Here is a 22,959-nt window from a genome sequence, read left to right on the forward strand (position 1 = left end):
TGGAATTGTCTACCCCATTGAGTTGTGGATGGTCCACTGTTCAGTATATTTAAGGCTGCAATAGACAGTTTTGGTTTTTCAGGGAATCGAGGGGGGAAAAGGGAATGGGTGAGAAAGTGGAGTTGAGGCAGATATTAGATTGGGTGGCAAGTTAGGCTCGAGTACAGCACAAATGGTGTTGAAATACTATAAAATCCTGCTATTCACATCTTCACAATTTGTAAATTTGCTTACAGAACATCACATACCCATTTCACTGATTGCACCCAACATTATCTACACCATTTCATCCAATGTCCACTTATCTGTGATTTTTCAGAGAAATTAACAACCTGGAGGAAATTATGACCAAACCATATAGTGCTCTTGTCAAGTTCACTTAATTGGGATCATGATATTTAGGAGCAGGAGTACACCATCTGAATCTTTGAGTCTGCTCTGCCATTCGATGAGATCATGACTGATCTGGTTGTGGTCTCAACTCTACTTGCATGTCCCCTATAATCATTGACTCCCTTATCTATTGAAAATCTATTTGACTTGGCTTGAATAAATTCAATGGACAAGCTCCATTGCTGCCTGGGAAGAGAATTCCACATACTAATGCCCCTCAGAGAAAAACAATCTCCTCTGTCTTAAAAAGGGAGACCCCTTATTTGTAAATTGTGTCCCCTGGTTCTCGTCTCTTCCAAAAGTGGAAGCACATTCCTGATAGCTATCCTATCAAGTCCACTCAGGGTCTTGTATGTTTCAAAAAGATCACCTCTCGTCCTTCTGAACTCCAATGGGGAAAGACCCGACCTGTTGAATCCTTTCTTAGAATAAGCGTTCATCCCAGAAATGAGTGGAGTCCTACTACTGTAGTACTTCTAAAGCAATTGTATGTTCTTTGAAATAACGAAACAAAACCTGAACACTATACTCCAGATGTGGTCTCACCAAGGCCCTGTACAACTGCACTAAAACTTCCCTATTTTTATATTCCATTCCCTTGCAAGAAATGCCAACATTCCATTTGCCTTCCTAATCACTTGCTGTATCTGCACAATATTTTATGATTCATGTGCCAGGGCACCCAGATCCCTCTGTACCACTGAGTTCTGTAATCTCTGACCACTTAGATAATAGATTCCGTTTCTATTCTTCCTACCAAAGTGGATAAGTTCACATTTTCCCGCATTATACTCCATCTTATAAATTTTTGCAAATTTTACTTTGCCTATCTATATCCCTTTGAAGACTCTCTAATGCCTCTTGACAACTTACTTTCCTATCTACCTTGGTGTCATTAGCAAATTTAGATACCATTCATTCAGCCCTGGAATCCAAATAATTGATATAGTGTGTAAATAGTTGAGGCCAAGTACTGATCCCTGTGTCACTCCACTAGTTATGGCTTGCCAACCTGAAAAAGACCATTTGCTGTTTCCTGTTAGCTAACCAATCCTTTATCCATGCTATTATGTTCCCCTTACACCATGTTCTTTTATCTTGTGTAGTAACCTTTGATGTGGTAGCTCACCAGATACCTTTTGCAACTCAACTTCCCCGACAGGTTCCCCTTCATCCACCTTGCTTTTTACTTCCTCAAAAACTTTGAATTAGTTAAACATGATTGCCCTTTCTGGCGGGAAGGTTGGCTAAGGCTACTGGGGAGAGTTTAAATTAGATAGGTTGGGGGGAGGGGATCGAGATGAGGTGACTGGGAGAGAGGAAGTTAGCTCGCAAACAGAGAAGGGTTATAGACAGTGCAAGAGGGAGGATGGACGGGGGATAGAGAATGGGAGAGTTCAGACCAAAGGATTGAGATGTGTTTATTTTAATGCCAGGGGTATAGTGAATAAAGGGGATGAGCTCAGAGCGTGGATCGATGCCTGGAAGTGTGATGTGGTGGCCATTACGGAGACTTGGATGTCTCGGGGACAGGACTGGATACTCCAGGTGCCGGGATTCAGATGTTTCAGGAAGGACAGGGAGGGAGGCAAGAGAGGGGGTGGAATGGCACTGCTGATCAGGGATAGTGTCACAGCTGTAGAGAGGGTGTATGCTGTGGAGGGATTGTCTACAGAGTCTCTGGGTGGAAGTTTGGAGTGGGAAGGGGTCGATCACTTTGCTGGGAGTTTTCTACAGGCCGCCCAATAGTAACAGGGAGGTGGAGGAGCAGATGGGGAAACAGATTCTGGAGAGATGCAGTAATGGCAGAGTTGTTGTGATGGAAGACTTTAATTTCCCAAACATAGATTGGAATATCCCTAGGGTAAGGGGATTGGATGGGGAGGAGTTCGTTAGGTGTGTTCAGGAGGGTTTCCTGACACAGCATGTGGACAAGCCGACAAGAGGAGAGGCTGTACTTGATCTGATACTGACCAATGAACCTGGACAGGTGTCAGATCTCTCAGTGGGAGAGCGATGATCTTCGCGTCGTCGATGGAGACAGGGGAGGTGCTGGAGGATTGCGGATGTGGTTCCTAATTTTAAGAAGGGGATAGGGATAGACCAGGAAATTACCGACTGGTGAGTCTAACCTCAGTGGTTGTTAAGCTGATGGAGAAGATCCTGCGGGACAAGATTTATGAGCATTTAGAGGTTTAGTATGCTCAAGAATACTCAGCATGTTCTTTGTCAAAGGCAGATCGTGCCTTACGAGCCTGGTGGAGTTCTTCGAAAATGTGACTAAACACATTGACGAAGGGAAAGCAGTAGATGTGGTTTATATGGATTTTAGCAAGGCGTTCGATAAGGTCCCCCATGCAAGACTACTAGAAAAAGTGAGAGGGCATGGGATCCAAGGGGCTGCTGCCCTGTGGATCCAGAACTGGCTCGCCCAAAGGAGGCAGAGAGTGGGTATAGATAGGTCTTTTTCTAAATGGAGGTCGGTCACCAGTGGTGTGCCCCAGGGATCTGTTCTGGGACTCTTGCTGTTTGTCATTTTCATAAATGACCTGGATGAGGAAGTGGAGGGATGGGTTGGTAAGTTTGCCGACGACACGAAGGTTGGTGGGGTTGTGGATAGTCTGGAGGGATGTCAGAAGTTACAGAGGGACATAGATAGGATGCAAGACTGGGCGGAGAAGTGGCAGATGGACTTCAACCCTGATAAATGCGTAGTGGTCCATTTTGGCAGGTCAAATGGGATGAAGGAGTACAATATTAAGGGAAAGACTCTTAGTACTGGAGAGGATCAGAAGGACCTTGGGGTCCGGGTCCATAGGACTCTAAAATCGTCCCCGCAGATGGAAGAGGTGGTTAAGAAGGCGTATGGTGTGCTGGCCTTTATCAATCGAGGGATTGAGTTTAGGAGTCCGGGGATAATGATGCAGCTATATAAGACCCTCATCAGACCCCACTCAGTTCTGGTCGCCTCATTACAGGAAGGATGTGGAAAAGATTGAAAGGGTGCAGAGGAGATTTACAAGGGTGTTGCCTGGATTGAGTGGCATGCCTTATGAGGATAGGCTGAGGGAGCTCGGTCTTTTCTCCTTGGAGAGACGTAGGATGAGAGGAGACCTAATAGAGGTATATAAGATGTTGAGAGGCATAGATCGGGTGGACTCTCAGAGGCTTTTTCCCCCGGGTGGAAATGGCTGCTACGAGAGGACACAGGTTTAAGGTGCTGGGGGGTAGGTACAGGGGAAATGTTAGGGGGAAGTTTTTCCACACAGACGGTGGTGGGCGAGTGGAATTGGCTGTCGTCAGTGGTGGTGGAGGCAAACTCAATAGGGTCTTTTAAGAGACTCCTGGATGAGTACATGGGACTGAATAGGATGGAGAGTTATAGGTAGGCCTAAAAGGTAGGGATATGATCGGCACAACTTGTGGGGCCGAAGGGCCTGTTTTGTGCTGTAGTTTTTCTATGTTCTATGTTTTCTATGTTTTCACAATGCCATGCTTAGTCTGCCTGATCACATTGTGATTTTTCAGGTATCCTGCTGTAATCTCCTTAATAGATCCTAGCAATTTTCCTATGTCAATTGTTAGGCTAACTAGCCTGTAATTCCTTGCTTTCTGGCTCCCTACTTTCTTGAATAAAGATGTTATGTTAGCTATTTGCTAATCTGGTGGAACCCTTTCAGAATCTTTCGGAATTTTGGAAGATTACAATCAATGTTATCTGTGTCACTACATCTTTTGGAATGCAGACCATTTGGAGATCTTTAGGTCTAATAGTTTTCTCAACACATTTTCTTTAGTGATGTTGATTGTTTTAATTTCCTCCATCCTGTTCACCATTTGATTTTCAAGTATCTTTGGCAAGTTTTCTAAGCCTTCAACAGTGAAGACAGACACAAAATACCTGTTCAACAACCCCACCATTTCCCATTATCAGTTTCCCAGACCAATACTCACTTTTTAGTTACTCTTTTCCTATTTAAATACTTGTAGAAACTCTCATCTGTTTTTGTACTATTAGCTTTCTATCATACTCTGCTTTCTGCGTATTTTATTTACATTCTTTACTGGTTCTTAAAATCCGTTGAGCCATACAATCGTACAGTGCAGCAAAGGCCCTTTGGCCCATCGAATCTTTACTGATAACTATCACTAAAGTCATGCTAATCGCATTTTCCAGCATTTGTCCCATATCCTTGAATGTTGTGATGCTTCAAGTGCTCATCCAAATACTTTTTAAAGGTTGTAAGGTTTCCAACCGCCACTACGTTCCCAGGCAATGCATTCCAGACTCTCTCCACTGAGTTAAAATTCTTTTTCTCAAATCCACTCTGAATCTCCTGCCCCTCACCCTAAAACTATGCTCTCCTCGTGATTGACCCCTCAACTAGGGGGAACAACTGCTTCTGATTCACCCAGCCCCCGATTCACCCTGCCCATACCACTCATAATCTTATCCACCTCAATCATGTTCCCCCCCCCCCCCCCGCCTTCTTTGCTCTAGAGAAAACAATCCAAGTCTATCCAGTCTCTCCTTGAAGCTCAAATGTTCCATCCCAGGGAACATCCTGGTGAATCTCCTCTGTAACCCCTCTAGTGCTATCACATCCTTCCTATAGTGAGGTGACCAGAACTGCACACAGTGGTTTAACCAACGTTCTGTATTGTTCCAACATTGCTCTTCTGCTCTATGCCATGACTGATAAAAGCAAGTGTCCCATATGCCGCCTTAACTATCCTATTCACCTGTTCTGCCGTCTTCAGAGATCTGTGAATAAGTACCCCAAGATCCATCTGTTCCTCCGAGCTTCCTAGTGTCCTGCCATTCATTAAATGTTCCCTTGTCTTCCTCCTTCCAAAGTGCATCACCTTGCACTTCATCAGGGTTAAACACCATCTACCCATCTGACCAACCCATAGAACCATAGAAAATTACAGCTCAGAAACAGGCCTTTTGGCCCTTCTTGTCTGTGCCGAACCATTTTATGCCTAGTCCCACTGACCTGCACTTGGACCATATCCCTCCACACCCCTCTCATCCATGAACCCGTCCAAGTTTTTCTTAAATGTGAAAAGTGACCCCGCATTGACCACTTTATCCGGCAGCTCATTCCACACTCCCACCACTCTCTGCGTGAAGAAGCCCCCCCCTAATATTCCCTTTAAACTTTTCTCCTTTCACCCTTAACCCATGCCCTCTGGTTTTTTTCTCCCCTAGCCTCAGCGGAAAAAGCCTGCTTGCATTCACTCTATCTATACCCATCAAAATCTTATACACGATCTTATACATCTATATCTTCCCATAACCTACAATCACCACCTTCACCATTAACCATCCTACCAATCATAGTGTCATCTGCAAACTTGCTTATCATTCCCCTCACTTTCTAACCTTTCATCTTTGCAGATCTGTGCTGTTTCTTTCAGTATGATATCCTTAACTACTTTATTCAGCCACGAACGATGCAACCTTCTCTCTCTTTTGTATGGAGATAAATTTTTGCTGAGAGTTATTAAATATCTCCTTAAAAGTCTGCCACTGCATCTCTACTGTCCTGCTTTTTAACCTAGTTTTCTACAAGCTAGCTCTGTATATTTGGGTTTAAAACACATCTTATTCCACACTCCACTCTTCAGACTGAATATGAAATTCTACCATGTTATGGTGACTATAACCTTGAGGCTCCTTTACCATGAGGTTATTGATTAATCCCGGCTCACTGCACATTACCAGGCCTAAATAGCCTGCTCCCTGGTTGGCTCTGGAACATATTGCTCTAAGAAATTGTCCCTCATGCACTCTCTGAACTCATTTTCCAGGCTACCTTTACCAATCTGATTCTCCCAATCTACATGTAGATTAAAGTCACCCATGATTATTGTGGTACCTTTCTTGCATGCTTCATTTATTTCTTCCTGCATACTCTGTCCTACAGTGTAACTACTATCAGGGGGCCTATAAACAACTCCTCTCTACCCATACTGCTCTTTCGAGCTAAGATCATCTCTTGCTACTATTCTGCTGACATCTTCAATTTACAAAGCTACCCCACCACCTTTTCCAAGCTTCTTATCTTTTCAAAATGTCAATACCCTTCAATTTTTGGGTCCCAGCATTTGTCACTTTGCAACCATGATAGCAAATATTTATTTGCATCTGTGCTAACAATTCATCCATTTTATTCCAAATGCTGCATATATTCAGTTACAGAATCTGTAATTCCTTTTAGCATTTTTGTAATCTCTGGCCTTATCTGTAGATAGACTCTTAAATTGTACTCTCTGCTCCTTCCTGCCATACTCTGGTTATCATCACCCAAATCGCTACTCTGCTCTGGTGCCTTGTTGTCACCCTCTGATTTACTACACGTCCTCTCAAGTCCTTTCTCCACTATTTAATTTAAAGCCCTCTTTACCACTTTAGCTATACAGTTTGCCAGAACACTGGTCCCAGCATGGTTCGGGTATAGCGTGTCTCAACAGTACAGCTCCCACCTTCCCCACTGTTGCTGCCGATGACCCATGAATCGAAACCTATTTCTCCTACGCCAATCTTTGAGCCACATGTTCATCTCTCTAATCATCTTTTTCCCTTGCAAATTTATTCATGTCTTGGGTAATCATCCAGAGATTATTATCTTTGTGGTTCAGCTTTTTAATTTGGCCCCTAGCTGCTCATAAACCCAAATGTGACGAGAGGAAGAGGGTGAATTTAAACAGCACCAATTATTGATATGTAGAACAATGTTGATGAAATTGATCAAGCATTTTCAGAATACCCCCAAGTGAAAGCATACCAAGTCGCATCTGCTGTTTCTGATCAGTTATTCTCTATCTCCTCCTTTTTCCCCACCCCATCCCCTCAGCCCTGAGGTCAGGATGTTTACGCCAACTCCACACAGTCTATCAGATGGTTGAGCTGCCAGAAACTCATCAGTTGTTGCGGGATACCTGCAGAGGTTTTGCAGAAAAGGAACTCGCTCCAATTGCTGCGCAGCTGGACAAGGAGCACAAATTTCCCGCTGAGCAGGTAACAACTTTTAATGAAGCCTTTTAATGAAGCGATAGTCTTCCTAAAGCAGTCCAGTTTGATCACATAACACACAGCTGCTACGTGTTGGGAGAGACTGTGTGGAAAAGCTGCGATCATTGGTTTGAATTATCCCATAATGCAGCAAAAATCAGCAATCGTGCAGTTTCGCCCCAATTTTGTCGGTATTATAGAATCTGGAGAGACTGGCAGCAGCAAAATGTAGAGCGAGTGAAATCTGGGTCTCCACACTGCACAGCAGAACCAGCAGGTATATGAAGGTCAATGCTAAAGTAGGAGTAGTACATGAAGGCCATTGCCCTTGCACTGAATAAAATAACTCCTGTTGAATATAATAAATGCTACAAATGTGCTATATCCTCACAAAGTGCCTCTGCAACACAGGATTCACCTTCCAAAGCAATATGAGTAGGAAGGCCTAAGTTTTTCAATTGTAATCCATTTATAATGAAAATAATAAATGATATCTCACTCTTCCTCAATTTTTCTCTCTCTCCTCTCTCGAGCAGTTTCTTGTACCTTCCCATTCCCAAGCCACTTCCACTCACTCTTTGCAGATCCCATATATCCTTCCTGAAATTTGAAGAACTTCTTGCTCTTGGGGTGGGGTGTGGGGAGATAGTGGAAGAGGCCCCAAGGCAGTATCAGAGAGTCAGTGTTATCTCGGCACTTGTTGAAGCCATTTTATTGGCTCCCTTCCAAAAGTGGCCAAAATGTATTTTCCCATTGAGGTGCTGGCTGTCTTTCAGTGGCATAGAAGCACTCAATATTCACACCCCAAAGGCCTAAAGACAATGAATAACATGGGTTAACACTGGCTGTACATATATAGGACTAGAATGATCAGGCAGCATGAATATTAGCCTGCTAAGTTAACAGGTACATGCACCAGTACGTGAGAGCCAGTTTACAGTGCAATCAGATTTCTAGATCCATCTTATCGATAAGATATAGATTAGTCTTTTTGAGCTCGCTGTCCAAAAGGTCCAATCCAGAATGTCACAACCTCCACCAGGGATAGGGCAAAGAGACAGGTCCCACCTCAACAGGATTAAACCCTGTGCTGTTGGCTCCAACTGAGCCAACCAGTTCCTCGACGAGTCAGAGTTGCTGTGACAACACAACCTTTGCATGCATGTTCTAACCTGGAGCTATGGATAGTGATGGTCTCGGCACCAATTTCTTTCCACCACAAGACTGACCAGGAATCCCTCCCTCTCTAACCGCCTGTCATTGGCACATGTTGGACGGATTTAGAAGTTGATACTTAACCTGTTTGGCTGCATTATGAATGCGCCTTCCTTGGCCAACAGGTCCTGGAGTGGGACTTGAACCTCGGCTTGGAGGCAGGGACGCGACACCCTGCGCCATAAGGCCTCCAATATAGAAATGGAAGCTTAAAATGAGTCAAAGCAATTCACTGTTGTCTTTAAATAAATTAAATTTAAATTTATTCTTAGCAGGCTACCGGCATCTTTTCAGACTAGTGTTCACTTCCAGCAGTGGTCATCAAATTCACTCAATTGTGCATACTCATTGTATTGTTCTAGCTGGAAAAGCTGAGGCTTGCTGTAACCCTATTGCTGACTCCGGGTGGGCTGGGGATTCAACTTGGAATTTCTGGACCGTATAGTCCAATATCATATAGCATGACACACTTATTCACTGACACCTCAGAGGAGCATGCCTGATAGTTTTAAAAGCCATTTAAAAGATTGAGTTTATTCTTCAGATGAATGCATGTTAGATGTTGCGTTTCTTTTATTCTGCTCTGTCTCCCCAGTTGGAAGTGACTGCCTTATCAGTTGGGCCACTCTACCTGCAGTTCCCCTTCACCTCAGCCAAGTCGCCTGTCCGCACAGACTCTAATCACTTGGATTGCTATTCTCTTTTCCCATAATGATCATTGATCAGTACATTCCTGTCAAAGGAAGCTTTATCTCACTTCAAAGATTGCAGCTCGCACAAATCTCTTACACTTCTTTCTTCCCCAGCAAATCCATAGAGGATTAATGTTGTCAGTGTTATTCTTCCACTGGAATGAACAAGATAAAAAAAAAGCAAAACGGTGAATAGGAAATGGAACATGTGAAATAAAATGCTAAACATTTCAGTGTGATCCATGATCAGCACTCGAGAGTTTCCGTGCCTTGATTATAAACCTGCTCTTGTCCAGCAGATGCTGCAGAATCTGTTCTGCATTTCCAGCATTTTTTATTTTCTCAAACATTAATTAACATTCTCTCCTTTACTCTTAAATATTTTTATGTCCAAATTAATCAAGTTGGGGAGGAAGGGGTTGACTGACTGAACTTAAAGACTAACTGAATTTCAGGGAGAATTAACAGGAATCAGTAGAAAATGTGCTAAAGGACAGAGATAGGAATTGTGGAGGAATTCACTAAACCACGTTTGCATAGGAAAGATTAGCTTTGTTTTGAAATGCAACCTAATGCAAAAAAAAGCTAGATCAAAATTTTGCTTGAAGGCTGGTAAAGATCTTGTCATATAAATGGTATACAGAAATCAACATTTGGTTCAGCTGCTTGAGAGTTTATTTAAATGAAATGTTCTGTTCTGGGGCCACTGTACTACTACAATAATATGAATTGTGTGAAATAGCATCTACAGCTGAACAAATTAAATAAAAAATGACATGGAAATAATTGAGAGTGCAGCAAATGTGAAGGCAGTAACAAATCACACTTAACTCTACACAACCCAAGGCATAGTGAGGGCGGCACAGTGGTTAACACTGCTACCTCACAGCGCCAGGGACCTGGGTTCGATTCCGGCCTCAGATTACTGCCTGTGTGGAGTTTGCACGTTCTCCCCGTGTCTGCGTGGGTTTCCTCCCACAGTCCAAAGATGTGCAGGTTCGGGGGGATTGGCCATGCTAAATTGACCCTGATGTCAAGGGGATTAGCAGGGTAAATATGTGGGGTTATGAGACTAGGGCCTGGGTGGGATTGTGGTCGGTCCAGACCCGATGGGTCAAATGGCGGCCTCCTGCACTGTAAGGATTCTGTGATTCTAATCTCTTCCTTCATACAGATATAACTCTCAACTACCAAATTAGCTGCTTTATGCTGTCAGTCGCTTGGGTAATAATTTTCGTCCGAATAAAAGCACAATGCAACCTTGGAGTAGATCTAAAAGCAAAACCTACAGAGGCTGGAATTCTGAAATAAAAACAGAAAATGCTGGAAAAGCTCAGCAGGTCTGGCAGTAACTGTAGAGAGAGAAACAGTCACGTTTTGCTCTGAAGTGTCATACAGACTGGAAACGTTATCCCTGTTTACCTCTCCACAGAGGCTGCCAAACCTGCTGAGTTTTTTCAGCCTTTTTTTTTATATCTTAGGAGTAGATATGTTGGTTATCGAGTGCATTTGAGGACATATGGCTAAGGTTTTTATATCAGTATTTCTTTTCAGGATCTCTTACAATCACCAGATCAGCTTTCATTTGCATAGAGCCTTTAACCTAGTAAAATATTCCAAGGCATTTCACAGGAGCAAGCTTCCATCAGAGCATGACACTAAGCCACATGAGGAGATATTCAAATAAATGACCAAAAGCTTGGCAAAAGACGCAAGTGTTAATGAGAAGGGAGAAATGAAGAGGTGGGAAAGTTTCAGGAGGAAATTCCAGAGCATTGGGCCAAGGCAACTGAAGGCAGGGCTGCCAATAATGAAGAAAATTGTGGATGTACAAGGTGCTAAAATTGAGAGCTTGGAGAGTTGTAGGGTTGGCGGTGACAAAACTAGGGAGGGCTGAGAATTTAAAAACCGAGGCATTGCTGAAGTCAGTGTAGTTAATGAACACAGGAGTGATGAGTAAATGGGCATGACTTAGTGTACAGGTCAAAGAGTTTTGGGATGAGCCTGAGTCTCCTGAGGTTGCAGGGTGGGAGGCATTTCAGAAAATGCTGGATAACTTCAAGTCTGGCAGCATCTGTGGAGAGAGAAACAGAGTTAACATTTCGAGTCCACGTGACTCTTTTTCGGAATTGAAGAGGGATAGAAATGCAATGAAGTATATCGTTGTCGAGGGGGGTGGGGCAGAATAGAAGGTCACGGATAAGTCAGAGCTAAGGAGAGATTGACAAAGATGTCATGGACACAAGACAAAGGGAATGATAATGGTTGCATTAAGGATTAAAGGTGTTCCAATAGTGGCACAAAGGTAAGAAAGCAGAATTGTATTTGGGAGAGCAAAGGTCAGTGCTCAGTGGCAGCAAAACTGAAAAACAAGGGACAGATTGCCCAGTGGGGGAGCAGGGTGTTTGCATTGGGTCAAACCAAGGAAACAAAAAGGGGGTCAAGATGGAGGGGAAAGTTTACAGTCTAAAGTTGTTGAACTCTAGTCCAGAAGGCTGCAAGGTGCCTAATTGGAAGAAAGGGTGTTGTTCCTCCATTCTGCATTGGGCATCATTGGAGCATTGCAGCAGGCTGAGGATGGACATGCGGGCATGAGAGCAAGGTGCTGAGTTAAAATGGCATGAAACAGGAAGGTTGAGGTCAGGCTTGCAGATGGAGCAAAGATGTTCTGCAAAGTGGTCACCCTGTCCGCACTTAATCTCCCTAATAAGGAGGAGACCGCATTAGACGCAATGAATACAATAGACAAAATTGAAGGTGCATCTGAAAGGAGCGTTTAAGCCCTTGGACAGGGAGGAGGTAAAGGGGCAAGTGTTGCACCTTCTGCAATCACAAGGGAAGCTGCCATGGGGAAGGGATGAAGGGTTGGGGGGGGGGGGGGGGGGTCACGGAGGGAAGATGTGTTTGGTGGTGGCATCATGCTGGAGTTGGCAGAAATTGCGGCGGATGATCCTTAGAATGTGAGCCTGATGGGGTGGAAAGTGAGAGATCATGTCCTGATTCTGGGAGGGAGGGAAAGGGGTGAGGGCAGAGGGGTGGGAGATGGGTTGGACATAGTTGAGTGGGAGGGTTGCGGGGGAACTTGGTTGAGGAAAAAGGCAGAAATATTAGAAGTGCTATTCTTTGAAGGTGGCATCATCGGAACAGCTGCGACAGAGGTGGGGAAATTGGGAGAATGGGATGGAGTCCTTACAGGGAGTGTGGTGTGAAGAGCTGTAGTCGAGATCGTTGTGGGAGTCAGTGGATTTACGATGAATATTGCTGGTTAGTCAATCATCAGAAATGGAGACACAAGCCAAGGAAGTGAAGTGTCAGTGATGGACCATGTGAAGATGAGATCGGAATGGAAATTGGAGACTTAATAAATTTTTCTGGGTCCAAATGAGAGCATGAAGCGGCTCCGATATAATCATTGATGTAATGGAGGGAGAGTTGTGGGAGAGGGCCAGAGTAAGACTGGAATGTTCCCCACACCTCACAACAAGACGGGCACTACTGGGGCTCTTCTGGGTACCCATAGCCACACCTTTTATTTGCTGGAAGTGAGACAAGTTGAAGGAGAAATTGTTGAGTGAGAGTTAGGCAGATGAGAGTAATGGATGGAGATTGTATGGGCCTCTGCTTGAGGAAGAAGTGGAAAGCACAGAGATCCTCCTGATGGGGGATGGAGGTGCAGAGGGATTGGGCGTCCATTGTGAAGAGGAGGCGATTAGAGCCAGGAAACTGGAAATTGTTGTTGTGACATAGGTCATTGGAGGAATCGCAGTTTTGATGGGAAGAGACTGGATGAGGGGAGTGAGAATGGAGTCAAACTTGGAAGAAATTAGTTTGGAGCAGAAAGAGGCTGGTACGATGCGTCCACCAGGGCAGTGCGGTCTTTGATTTTGGAAAGGACGTAGAAGTGGCCTGTGCAGTGTTGGAGTCTGAGGTTGGAAGCAGTGAATACAGAGGCAATGAGGTCAGTGACAGTCCTGGAAACAATGGCTTGATGTTTGATGGTGGGGTCATGGTCCAGGGGGAGGAAGGAGGAAGTGCCTTGTGTGTTGATGGTCAGCCTCTGCGAGGTAAGGATAAAAACACCAGACAACAACAGTACCACTCTTGTTGGCAGGTTTGATCACAAAGTCCGGGTTGGAGTTGACAGAACAGAGTGCAGCAAGTTCAGAAGGACACAGGTTGGAGTGGGTGAGCGGAGCAGAGAAATTGAGATGGCCGAGGTCACACCAACAGTTCTCAATATAAAGATCAAGAGCAGTTCGGAGGCCAGAGAGAGGGTTCCAGGTAGAGGGAGGTGACTGGAGCTGGGTGAAAAGATCTGTTGAACGGGGGAGGACCTCTGCCCAAAGAAGTGTTCACAAAGACAAAGGTAATGGAAGAAAAGTGTCAAGGCCAAAATTCATTGAGGTGAAGACATAAGGGGATGAAACTGAGACCTTTGCTGAGTACAGAATGTTCAGCATCAGGGAGATGCAGGTCAGAGGGTATAGTGAATGCACAACCAGGGCTAGGATTAGGAGGAGTGGGGTCAGAGGGTCAGGTAGGTGTGGAAGGTCCCAAAGTGTTTGTAAGGTACTGGAACTTGAGTTCCTTAACACCCGAAAGGAAAAGGAAAAGTTTCTTGGTAAGGTGTCAGATGAGGCAAAGAAAGAAATGAAACTGGGAAGGAGGACAACTTTGAAAGAGGGCGAGTTGTTGTTGTTGGAGCGAGATGTTGAGTGCAGTGTGTGGCACTGAGTGTGGATCTAAGAACGTAGTGAAAGCAGCAGTAGGAAGAGTGTATGTGTCCCAGAGTTGCCTGTAATCCTGCGTTTATTCAAAACATAAGGAATGAAACTTAAGTTAGAATCCACGTGAGGTATGTTGGAGATGGAGATAGTCGCTGAGGAAAGAGATGTGACTGTGGAACTAAATTTTGGTAAACACCTTGTCAAACACCAAGAGGGAAATGGAAAGCAGTGAAGGTGAAAGAGACAAGTTGACATCTCTTTGGAGAGAAAAGCAGTACTTCTTAAAGATGCATGTAAAGCTGGATCAACTTAGCAAGTCTGGCAGCATCTGTGGAGAGAGAACCAGAGTTGATGTTTCAAGTTCCTATGACTCTTCAGAACTGAAGAGGGATAGAAATGTAATGAATGATATTGTTGGAGGTGGAAGGACGAGATGGGGCAGAATAGAAGTTCAGGAACAGGTTGGAGCTAAGGAGAGATTGACAAAGGTTGGACAAGAGCATTGAAATGGTCAAGTTGAGCGGGCTTTGAGATGCTTTGAGAATTTTTCTCATTAGTAGAGTAGACACTGTTCTATCTGTCATCATTTGACTATTCTAACATATTTTGTAAGTTATATTTTTTAGCTCATTTAGAAGTCTGCAAACACATTCACCTTAGACCCCAGACCTTTAAATTCTTCTGAAACAGCAAGTATTTCTGTCTGAAATGAAAAATAATAATACTGGGTCACATAAATTGTTTTTGTTTCTTATACTGTAATGACTTTCTTTCATTTTATTTCATACAAGAGAAATGCAGTTTACCATTTTCCAATGGCAACAGGACTTTCACTAAATATATGCTAAATAAATATTTGTTTTCTGCTGGCTAGTCGACATCATGAAGACAAGAGTTTCCCATGAGGGTAGAACAATGGGCAGCACTGCTGACTTGCAGAGCCAGGGACCTGGGTGACTGTTTGTGTGGAGTTTGCACACACTTCCCATGTCTGTGTGGGTTTTCTCCAGGAGCTCCGGTTTCCTCCCACAGTCCGAAGACATGCAGGCTAGGTGGATTGACCATGCTAAATTGCCCCTTAATGTCCCAAGATGTATAGGTTAGGGGAATTAGTGGGGTTACAGAGATAGGGGCTGAGTGGAATGTTGTGTTGGAGAGTCAGTGCAGACTCGATGGGCTGGATGGCCTCTTGCTGCACTGTCGGGATTCTATGAAATGGCTCACGGTAGCACAGTGGTTAGCACTGCTGCTCCACAGCTCCAGGGACCTGGGTTCGATTCCTGGCTTGGGTCACTGTCTGTGTGGAGTTTGCACATTCTCCTCGTGTCTGCGTGGGTTTCCTCCGGGTGCTCCGGTTTCCTCCCACAGTCCAAAGATGTGCGGGTTAGGTTGATTGGCCATGCTAAAATTGCCCCTTAGTGTCCTGAGATGCCTAGGTTAGAGGGATTAATGGGTAAATATGTAGGGATATGGGAGTAGGGCCTGGGTGGGATTGTGGTCGGTGCAGACTCGATGGGCCGAATGGCCTCTTTCTGTGCTGTAGGGTTTCTAAGATTCTAAGATGTCAGAAAGAAAAGAGAAATGCTTGCATTTGTACAATGTATTTTCATGCTAAAACACCTTAAAGTGCTTAAAGCAATGAATTCATCTTAGTTAGCACTGGATGCTAGTCTGAAGAGGAAAAGAGTGGCACAGTGGTTAGCACTGCTGTCTCAGTGCCAGGGACCTGGGTTCAATTCCCGGCTTGGGGCACTGCCTGTGCGGAGTCTGCACACTCTCCCCGTGTCTGTGTGGGTTTCCTCCGGGTGCTCCGGCTTCCTCCTACATTCTGAAAGACATGCTGGTTAGGTGCATTGGCCATGCTAAATTCTCCCTCAGTGTACCCAAACAGGCGCCAGAGTGTGGCGACTCATTGCAGTGTTAATGTAAGTCTACTTGTGACAATAATAAATAAACTTTAAACTTTTACATTTGGACTGCAATGAAAAATGCCCTGCAGCCAAATGTATGTAGTACACACAGTAAATACCCCTTATTTCTCTCTCACAATCATAGATTCAACAGTTTAGCCCAGTCCATCACGCAAACCAGCTTTCCATCCATTGACTCTGTCTACACTTCCCACTGCCTTGGAAAAACAGCCAGCATAATCAAGGAACCCACGTGCCCCGGGCACACTCTCTCCCACCTTTTTCCGTTGGGAAAAATATACAAAAGTCTGAGGTCACGTACCAACCGACTCAAGAACTGCTTCTTCCCTGCTGCCATCAGACTTTTGAATGGACCTACCATATATTAAGCTGATCTTTCTCTACACCCCAGCTATGACTGTAACACTATATTCTGCACCCTCTCCTTTCCTCCTCCCCTGTGTACTCTGTATAGTGCGCAAGAAAAAATATTATTCACTGTATCCCAATACAAGTGACAATAATAAATCAGATCAAAATCTGTTCAGAATATCAAAGCAGTCGGCCAGTTTCCACTGTTGACCTTGAAAATGAGTGGCTGACTTTCCTTGTGTGTGTGGAGCAAGCCACCAATTTGGCTCTTCTCTCGGTCCCTATCTCTGGAGCATGTGCAGTTTTGTATTGGCTCTTTGGATTTGTAACACTGTGATTGTGAGGAGGAGATTGTAACAGGAGAAATCCAATTTGAGATAATCCATTCCTTAATTGCATGTGCTCAAAAATAGAACAATCCAAAAAGGGATAGTGAAGCTTAAGGAATGTCTACGTGAATCGGATAATAAGATCAACAACGCCAACTTGTGTTTATATTATGCCTTTTATGTCATCAAATGTTCCGAGGCACAAATGTTAGAGCATTAAAACAAAATTAATAAACCGAGCTACATAAGGAGATATTAGGCCAGATGACCAAAAGCTTGGGCAAAGGGGTAGGTTTTAAGCAGTATCTTAAAGAAGGAAATGAGGTAGAGAGGCAAAGATGTATAGGGAGAGTATTCCAGAGGTTAGGACTGAGGCAGCAGAAGGCAGCAACCCCTTTCGTCACTTTACTGATGATCAAGAGCAGACCAATAGGTTGGTGATTGAACGAATTGTTTTTGTCCATCCTACATCCTTAATTTCTGAATGCATTTCTTTTTTTTCCTGTGTTGAGCTCTATCTGCTGGCCTGTCTGTGTTCTTGTGCAGTCTTTCATAATCCTCATTACACTGCCCTTCTCTTCATTTTAGTATGAGAATAATCCTTTTCGCTTTGTCTGAAAAGATTAGTTAGATTTGGTGGATGTCTCATGACCATAGTGTCAGGTGAAGCACATATAGGAGCATTAGGACATCTAATGCACCACTAAAGCCACTAGTTGGTGATCAGCGGTTTCCAGGGAAACTGTTCCACGTACACATGTTTTTAAAAAACCAGCCATTTAACATGAGATCACTGTTTCTATACAAGTCATCATGCATGACTTGGTGCAATACTCCAATCTTTATAACCCATCTATCATCTACCTCATCGTGAGCAATACTACAGGAGACCCATTGGCTCATTGAATGAGTATTCATATGAATAACAGGGTAGCCACATGAATCAAGGAATTGTATTTGGCAGAGAGCAGCTAGCCTACCGGTTTTCTGCAGCTGGATTATGTAGGAACCAGCAATTAACCCCTTTTATTTTGAATGTGTTTAAGAACTAGGTCTGACAGGTAGTGCCGATGCTTTTTGAAATATCAATTAATTTAAAAATGTGCAATTGTCTTCATATTTTGTCTTTCAAAGTATGATAGAATTGTTTCCATTTAAATTTGCCAAAGCTGGCATATTTTTAATGGAACAAATACTGCAACCCACCAGGTTACCTTTAACTCTTTTCCAAGTGCTTCAACAGAACATGATTGAAGAGCAGCAGTGTGGAGACGTTTTATTGAATATTTTTAGGGATCATGGAAAAGTCTGTGCAGAGCTTACCGTCTGGGTGTCAGAGGGGTGGAGTAAAGCTGTGACTGGGCAGGCTGTACATGCTGTGAAAGGGACATGTGTGATGAATATTTCTAATTCTGTCATTTCCCACATTGCCACAATAAGTACACTTCAAATAAAAAAGGGGAAATGATTCGATTTTCTCTTGTTGGAAGTAGTCATTGCCCAGCACTTGTGTGGCATGAATGTCACTTGCCAATTATCAGCTCAAGTCTAAATGTCATCCAGGTCTTGTTGCATTTGGACATGGACTGCTTCAGTATCTGAGGAGTTGCAAGTGGTGCTGGACGTCAGCCAACATCCCCACTTCTGACCTTGTGATGGAGGGAAGGTCATTGATGAAGCAGGTGAAGATGGTTGGGCCTGAGACACAACCCTGAGGAACTGCTGCAGCAATGTCCTGGGACTGAAATCATGAAAGTTGCCATCTAAGTACAGTTCTTATTCAGAGAAGCAATAGACTCCGTTTTGTTAGATATTATTATTGAGTTCTATTCGAGTTTTTTGTGTGTTGTGGTATTGTAACCTTAATTATATTTTTTTATTAGGTGAAGAAAATGGGAGAACTCGGGCTCATGGCGATGGATGTGCCTGAGAAGTATGGTGGAGCAGGATTGGATTATTTGGCATACGCCATTGCCATGGAGGAAATAAGTCGGGGTTGTGCTTCATCTGGCGTCATCATGAGTGTGAATAATGTAAGTTTATAATGTGTAATAAATGTTTCTCATTTTTGCTGGCCGAATATTCTCAAGTGAATTAATTCTTCTGTTTTTTCAGGATCCTGTTAATTTTGAGTTTGATTTTTGAGGATTTAGACATTGATAGATCACAATAAGTGCCATGTGAAGCTTCTCCCCCCATCCCATCCAGAACTACAGGAGACAATTTAGCAGTTGTTGAGATGTTTTGAGACACAGTCCCTATTGAAAATGCTTTTTGTATTTTGGAAGGAACTATTGTTCCTTTTACTCCATTATGTATGAAGATATTTTAATGAGGATCATACACAAGTTGAATATTTTGGCCCAGGGTGGTATCATTTGATCGTACACATGTCTACAGTTTGTTGGGTCCATTCATTTGTTTGAATAGACGAGGGACAGCACTGATGAGTTTTAAAATGGTTTTCTTTTATTGAACAGAACTTAAAATTAACATGGCAGAAGCAGAGAAAAAGCGAACTTGGAGACTGGCTTCTACTGCCAGCCCTTGCACTGGACGGATCGCGAAAACAAACTGAAAAAGCACACACTAAAATTCAAACTCTTGTTCAACTGTTATCTCGTTTTTCCGTAGGCTGTCTCCGTCTTAGAAAAACAATTCTTGCAGCTGCTGTTATGGGATTGTTGTTTGCCTGCATTGTGTACCCTTCAGGAATGCAGTCAATTTTTAGCTATCCTTTAGCCTTCTGATTCTACATGTAGTCAAGTTAGCAGTCAATTTTTTAAGCTTAGCAGAGTTAGTTGCCCGGGCAGAAATATCTTAAAATGAAGTCTTTGCATAGACTGAAGCAAATAGGACTAAGCATGCATCGGATCTCTCAAATTGTTGTGAGACAATCAAAGGTTCCAAATAATCTCCTCCGCTCCAGTTCCCTCGTAAATATGTTGACTCTTGTTGAGATGTAGTTAAAATGGACAGCACTAGCCGATAGTCTCTCGCTCAAGTTCTCATTCTACGTCTGTGAACCTTGGTGATGCCTGTCAACAAGCTGATAATTGGTAGAACGTAGAAGGAGCCACATTTTGTAATCAGGAGTGTCTGCAATGTGTATTGTCTTCAAGGTAAACTCACCAAGGCCTCTTCAGCACTACCTCCCCATCTGTCACTTTGAAGGATCAGGGCAGTAATTGCATGGAAACTTCAGTACCTCCAAGCATCCCTTCAAGTCACGCAACAGCCTGACTTGTACATATATTGTTGCTCCTTCATTGTTTTTGCGTCAAAATTCTGGAATTCCTACCCAACAGCACTAAGAAAAGCTTCAACACACCGACTGCAGTGGTTCCGGACTGTAGGTCACTATCAGAGGGACAGACAGTAAATGCTGGCCTTGCTAACAATGCCCATATCCCCAGGTGAATTTTTTAAAATCCTGGCTGTTTTTATTTCTTTGTCCGCTCGTTCTATTCCTGCTTCATATCCTGAAGCTGTAACTTGGCACAGGTGAGCGATTGAACTTTAAGGGCTAGAAATTGGTGTACCTGGGTTTTTGATCATGTGGATTGCAATTCACAACCTGTGCACGCCGGCCCCAGCAAGGTGGAAAGCATGTATAGTTGGAGAACCAACCTCATTTCCATGATTGTAGCGTAGCCCAGTTGGATTCCATGCTGCATTCCTCTCTGTGATGCTGCTGGCAGTATCTGTGCTTTACAGGGTACGGGCTAGCATTGTGAACAAGCCATGTGATCCAGGCAGCCCCTTTTCAAAGAGACAGCCCCTATAAAAGGGAGACTGCACTGATGTACTGAAGGATGGATGTACTGAAGGATAATCATTTTGGAGCACTTGGGATCAAGGGAGATGTGGCACCAGGCCAAGGAAAGGGCTCCCTGCTTCAGTGACACCACCCTGGAGGCACCGGGGAGACCAATGGAGTAAGAAGTCTCACAGCACCAGGTTAAAGTAACGCCGGCATCTCCACATCATGGAGACCAATGGAAGGCAGGAGAGACACCATGGATGGAATCTTACTGCCCCAGACGACCATTTTCCGGACATCGATCTGATTGGTGGAGTAGTGGCCCACTCCAGTTGCTCGTGACCAACACAAACCAATAAAGAGTCTGCCTCTGGACTTCCTGACCAGTTAGCAAGGGTAGGTGAGATGATGAGGGTGTTTTGTCAGAGGAAGGATTTATAATTGGGGGGGAAACCACAAAACGTTACAGAATATCTCACCAGCACCTGGATTTTTCAGGCTGCAGCCCCTTCAGGAATGGTGAGGAGACTTGGGAAGGCTGCCTACCCAAAGGCCTCCCACCCAACTGAGGGCTTGCAGTCAGGTAACCTCTCCTGAGGGGAGAGGATGAGGACAGCCTCTCCAATCAAATAAGGCATGGATGGAAGTGACCGAGCAAGTGAGCAGCAGCTGTGTGGTCCCTCCAATCTGGAGACAGTGCACCCGACAGAGCATTGTCGGGTGCTAAGCCCCACACACTGACTTGCACAGCATTCTCCTGCATAACCTCAAACAATACAGCTCAATATAGAATAGAATTATAGAATCCCTATAGTGCAGAAAGCCGCCATCCGGCCCATCAAATCTGCACCGACTCTCCGAAAGAGCATCTCACCCAGGCCTTCCTCTCCTCCCCACCCCACCCCGCAACCCAGCCCAATTCCCATGGCTAATTCACCTAACCCACACACCCTTGGACACTAAGGGGCAGTTTAGCATGGCCAATCCACCCAATCTTCACATCTTTGGAGTGTGGGAGGAAACTGGAGCACCCGGAGGAAACCCACGCAGACACGGAGAGTATAAGCCAAGCTGGGAATCAAACCTGGGTCCCTGGAGCAGTGCTAACCACTGTGTCACCCCAAATTTTTTGTTTTTTGGAAAGACAAAAAGATGAATATAATTCTCTTTCTGCAGGTATTTTTCTTGCCCATCTGAGCTGCCAACACGCTCAACCCCTCAGCCTACTGACCTCTCTCAGCCAAATCTTCTCCGCTAAATCACCATACACAGATGTTGGTCTTAACTCCTCTGAACAAAAGCCATTCCTAACGCTCCCACCTCCCTGCTTTCTCTCTTTGCAGGAAAAGAGATCACATTCAACTTGACACATCAGAGATACGGGTTGTGGAAGGCAGAGGATCGGGGTGGGCCTTCAGTGACAGGCACTTGTCAGCCGCTGGCAGTGGGTCCAATGGGAGCGAAGTTGGGCACCATGAGGTACCAACCTACCACGAGAGCCCGAACCTCATGTACTGGTGCTTGTACATGTCTGGTTATCTCGTCCTCAGGCTCTGTGTTGGAAATCTCTCCTCCTTGCACCTACATCTCAGTGGCCATCCACTCTGTGCTATGGAATGACATGTGGCTGCATAGAAGGCAGCTGGTATTGGTGAAGCTGCAGCTGGGGCAGGTTGCAGGGGAAAGTCCCTGTCCTATATCCTCTGTGGTTGGGGATGGTGCAGCTGAATGTTGGCAGCAGGGAGGTAGAGCTGAGAATGGGTGAAGTGCTGGTCAGGTGAAGTGCCCTGCTGGCAATTGACTCTCGCCTGTCGAGCAATGATAGCACTCTCTGACAGACGGAGTGCAAGGCAGCCTCTCAACCTGACCATTTCTGCAGCTCTTCAGTGCAATTGATCAAAACTTTCCCAGCTCGCCAGTTTCTTTGAGAAAGTCCATCTCTCTGTGCTTTCACCTCCCAACTGCTAGATTGGGAAGAGATTGGAGGATGATTCCTGTTAGGAGAGGGGGAATCCACTCGGAAAATCTCTGTCACCTCCTTAATGATTTCAATTATCTTCTAGCCTCAGTTGCAGGGGTTCCTGAGTCCTTCACCAACCTGCTCCTGCTCAAGATGAAAGGAGGTAGGAACACATTGGGATAACTATCCAATAGCGTTTTCCTGGCTCCCCTGCATCCAAGCTCACCTCAATGGCCTGTGGAAATTCCCCTCCGCCCAATGTTTCCCTTGGGGGGCCTGTGGAAATTCCCCTCCGCCCAATGTTTCCCTTGGGGGCCGGAAGTCTTCAAGACACACCCTCAGAAAAAATGGGAGTAGGTGTCAAGGCTGATTCATGCCCAGAGTTTCTCCTGCAACCGTGCAGGAGAAAAATTTATTGCCTATACTTAGATTGCCCAAGGTGAGTGAATGCATCTGCATGTGACATTTCGGACACACTATACTAGCTACCTGTCAGACTGATCAATACACCACATTAATCAGCAGCAGCACACCCTAGAACAAAAGACTCGCATTTAACATCCTTAGGCTACACCTC

The 22,959-nt window shown here is 44.5% G+C and overlaps 1 protein-coding gene across 1 annotated transcript in view; it reads left to right on the forward strand.

Annotated features, from left to right (window-relative positions):
* Positions 1-22,959, forward strand: part of acads (acyl-CoA dehydrogenase short chain) — a 163,426-nt gene that overhangs the window by 1,620 nt on the left and 138,847 nt on the right. The window contains exons 2-3 of the mRNA XM_078226956.1: positions 7,257-7,420; positions 18,543-18,692. Of these exons, the coding sequence (XP_078083082.1) occupies positions 7,257-7,420; positions 18,543-18,692 (314 nt within the window). The remainder of the gene's footprint in view (positions 1-7,256; positions 7,421-18,542; positions 18,693-22,959) is intronic.

This window comes from Mustelus asterias, chromosome 13 (assembly GCF_964213995.1).
Source record: "Mustelus asterias chromosome 13, sMusAst1.hap1.1, whole genome shotgun sequence".
Classification (NCBI taxonomy): Eukaryota; Metazoa; Chordata; class Chondrichthyes; order Carcharhiniformes; family Triakidae; genus Mustelus; species Mustelus asterias.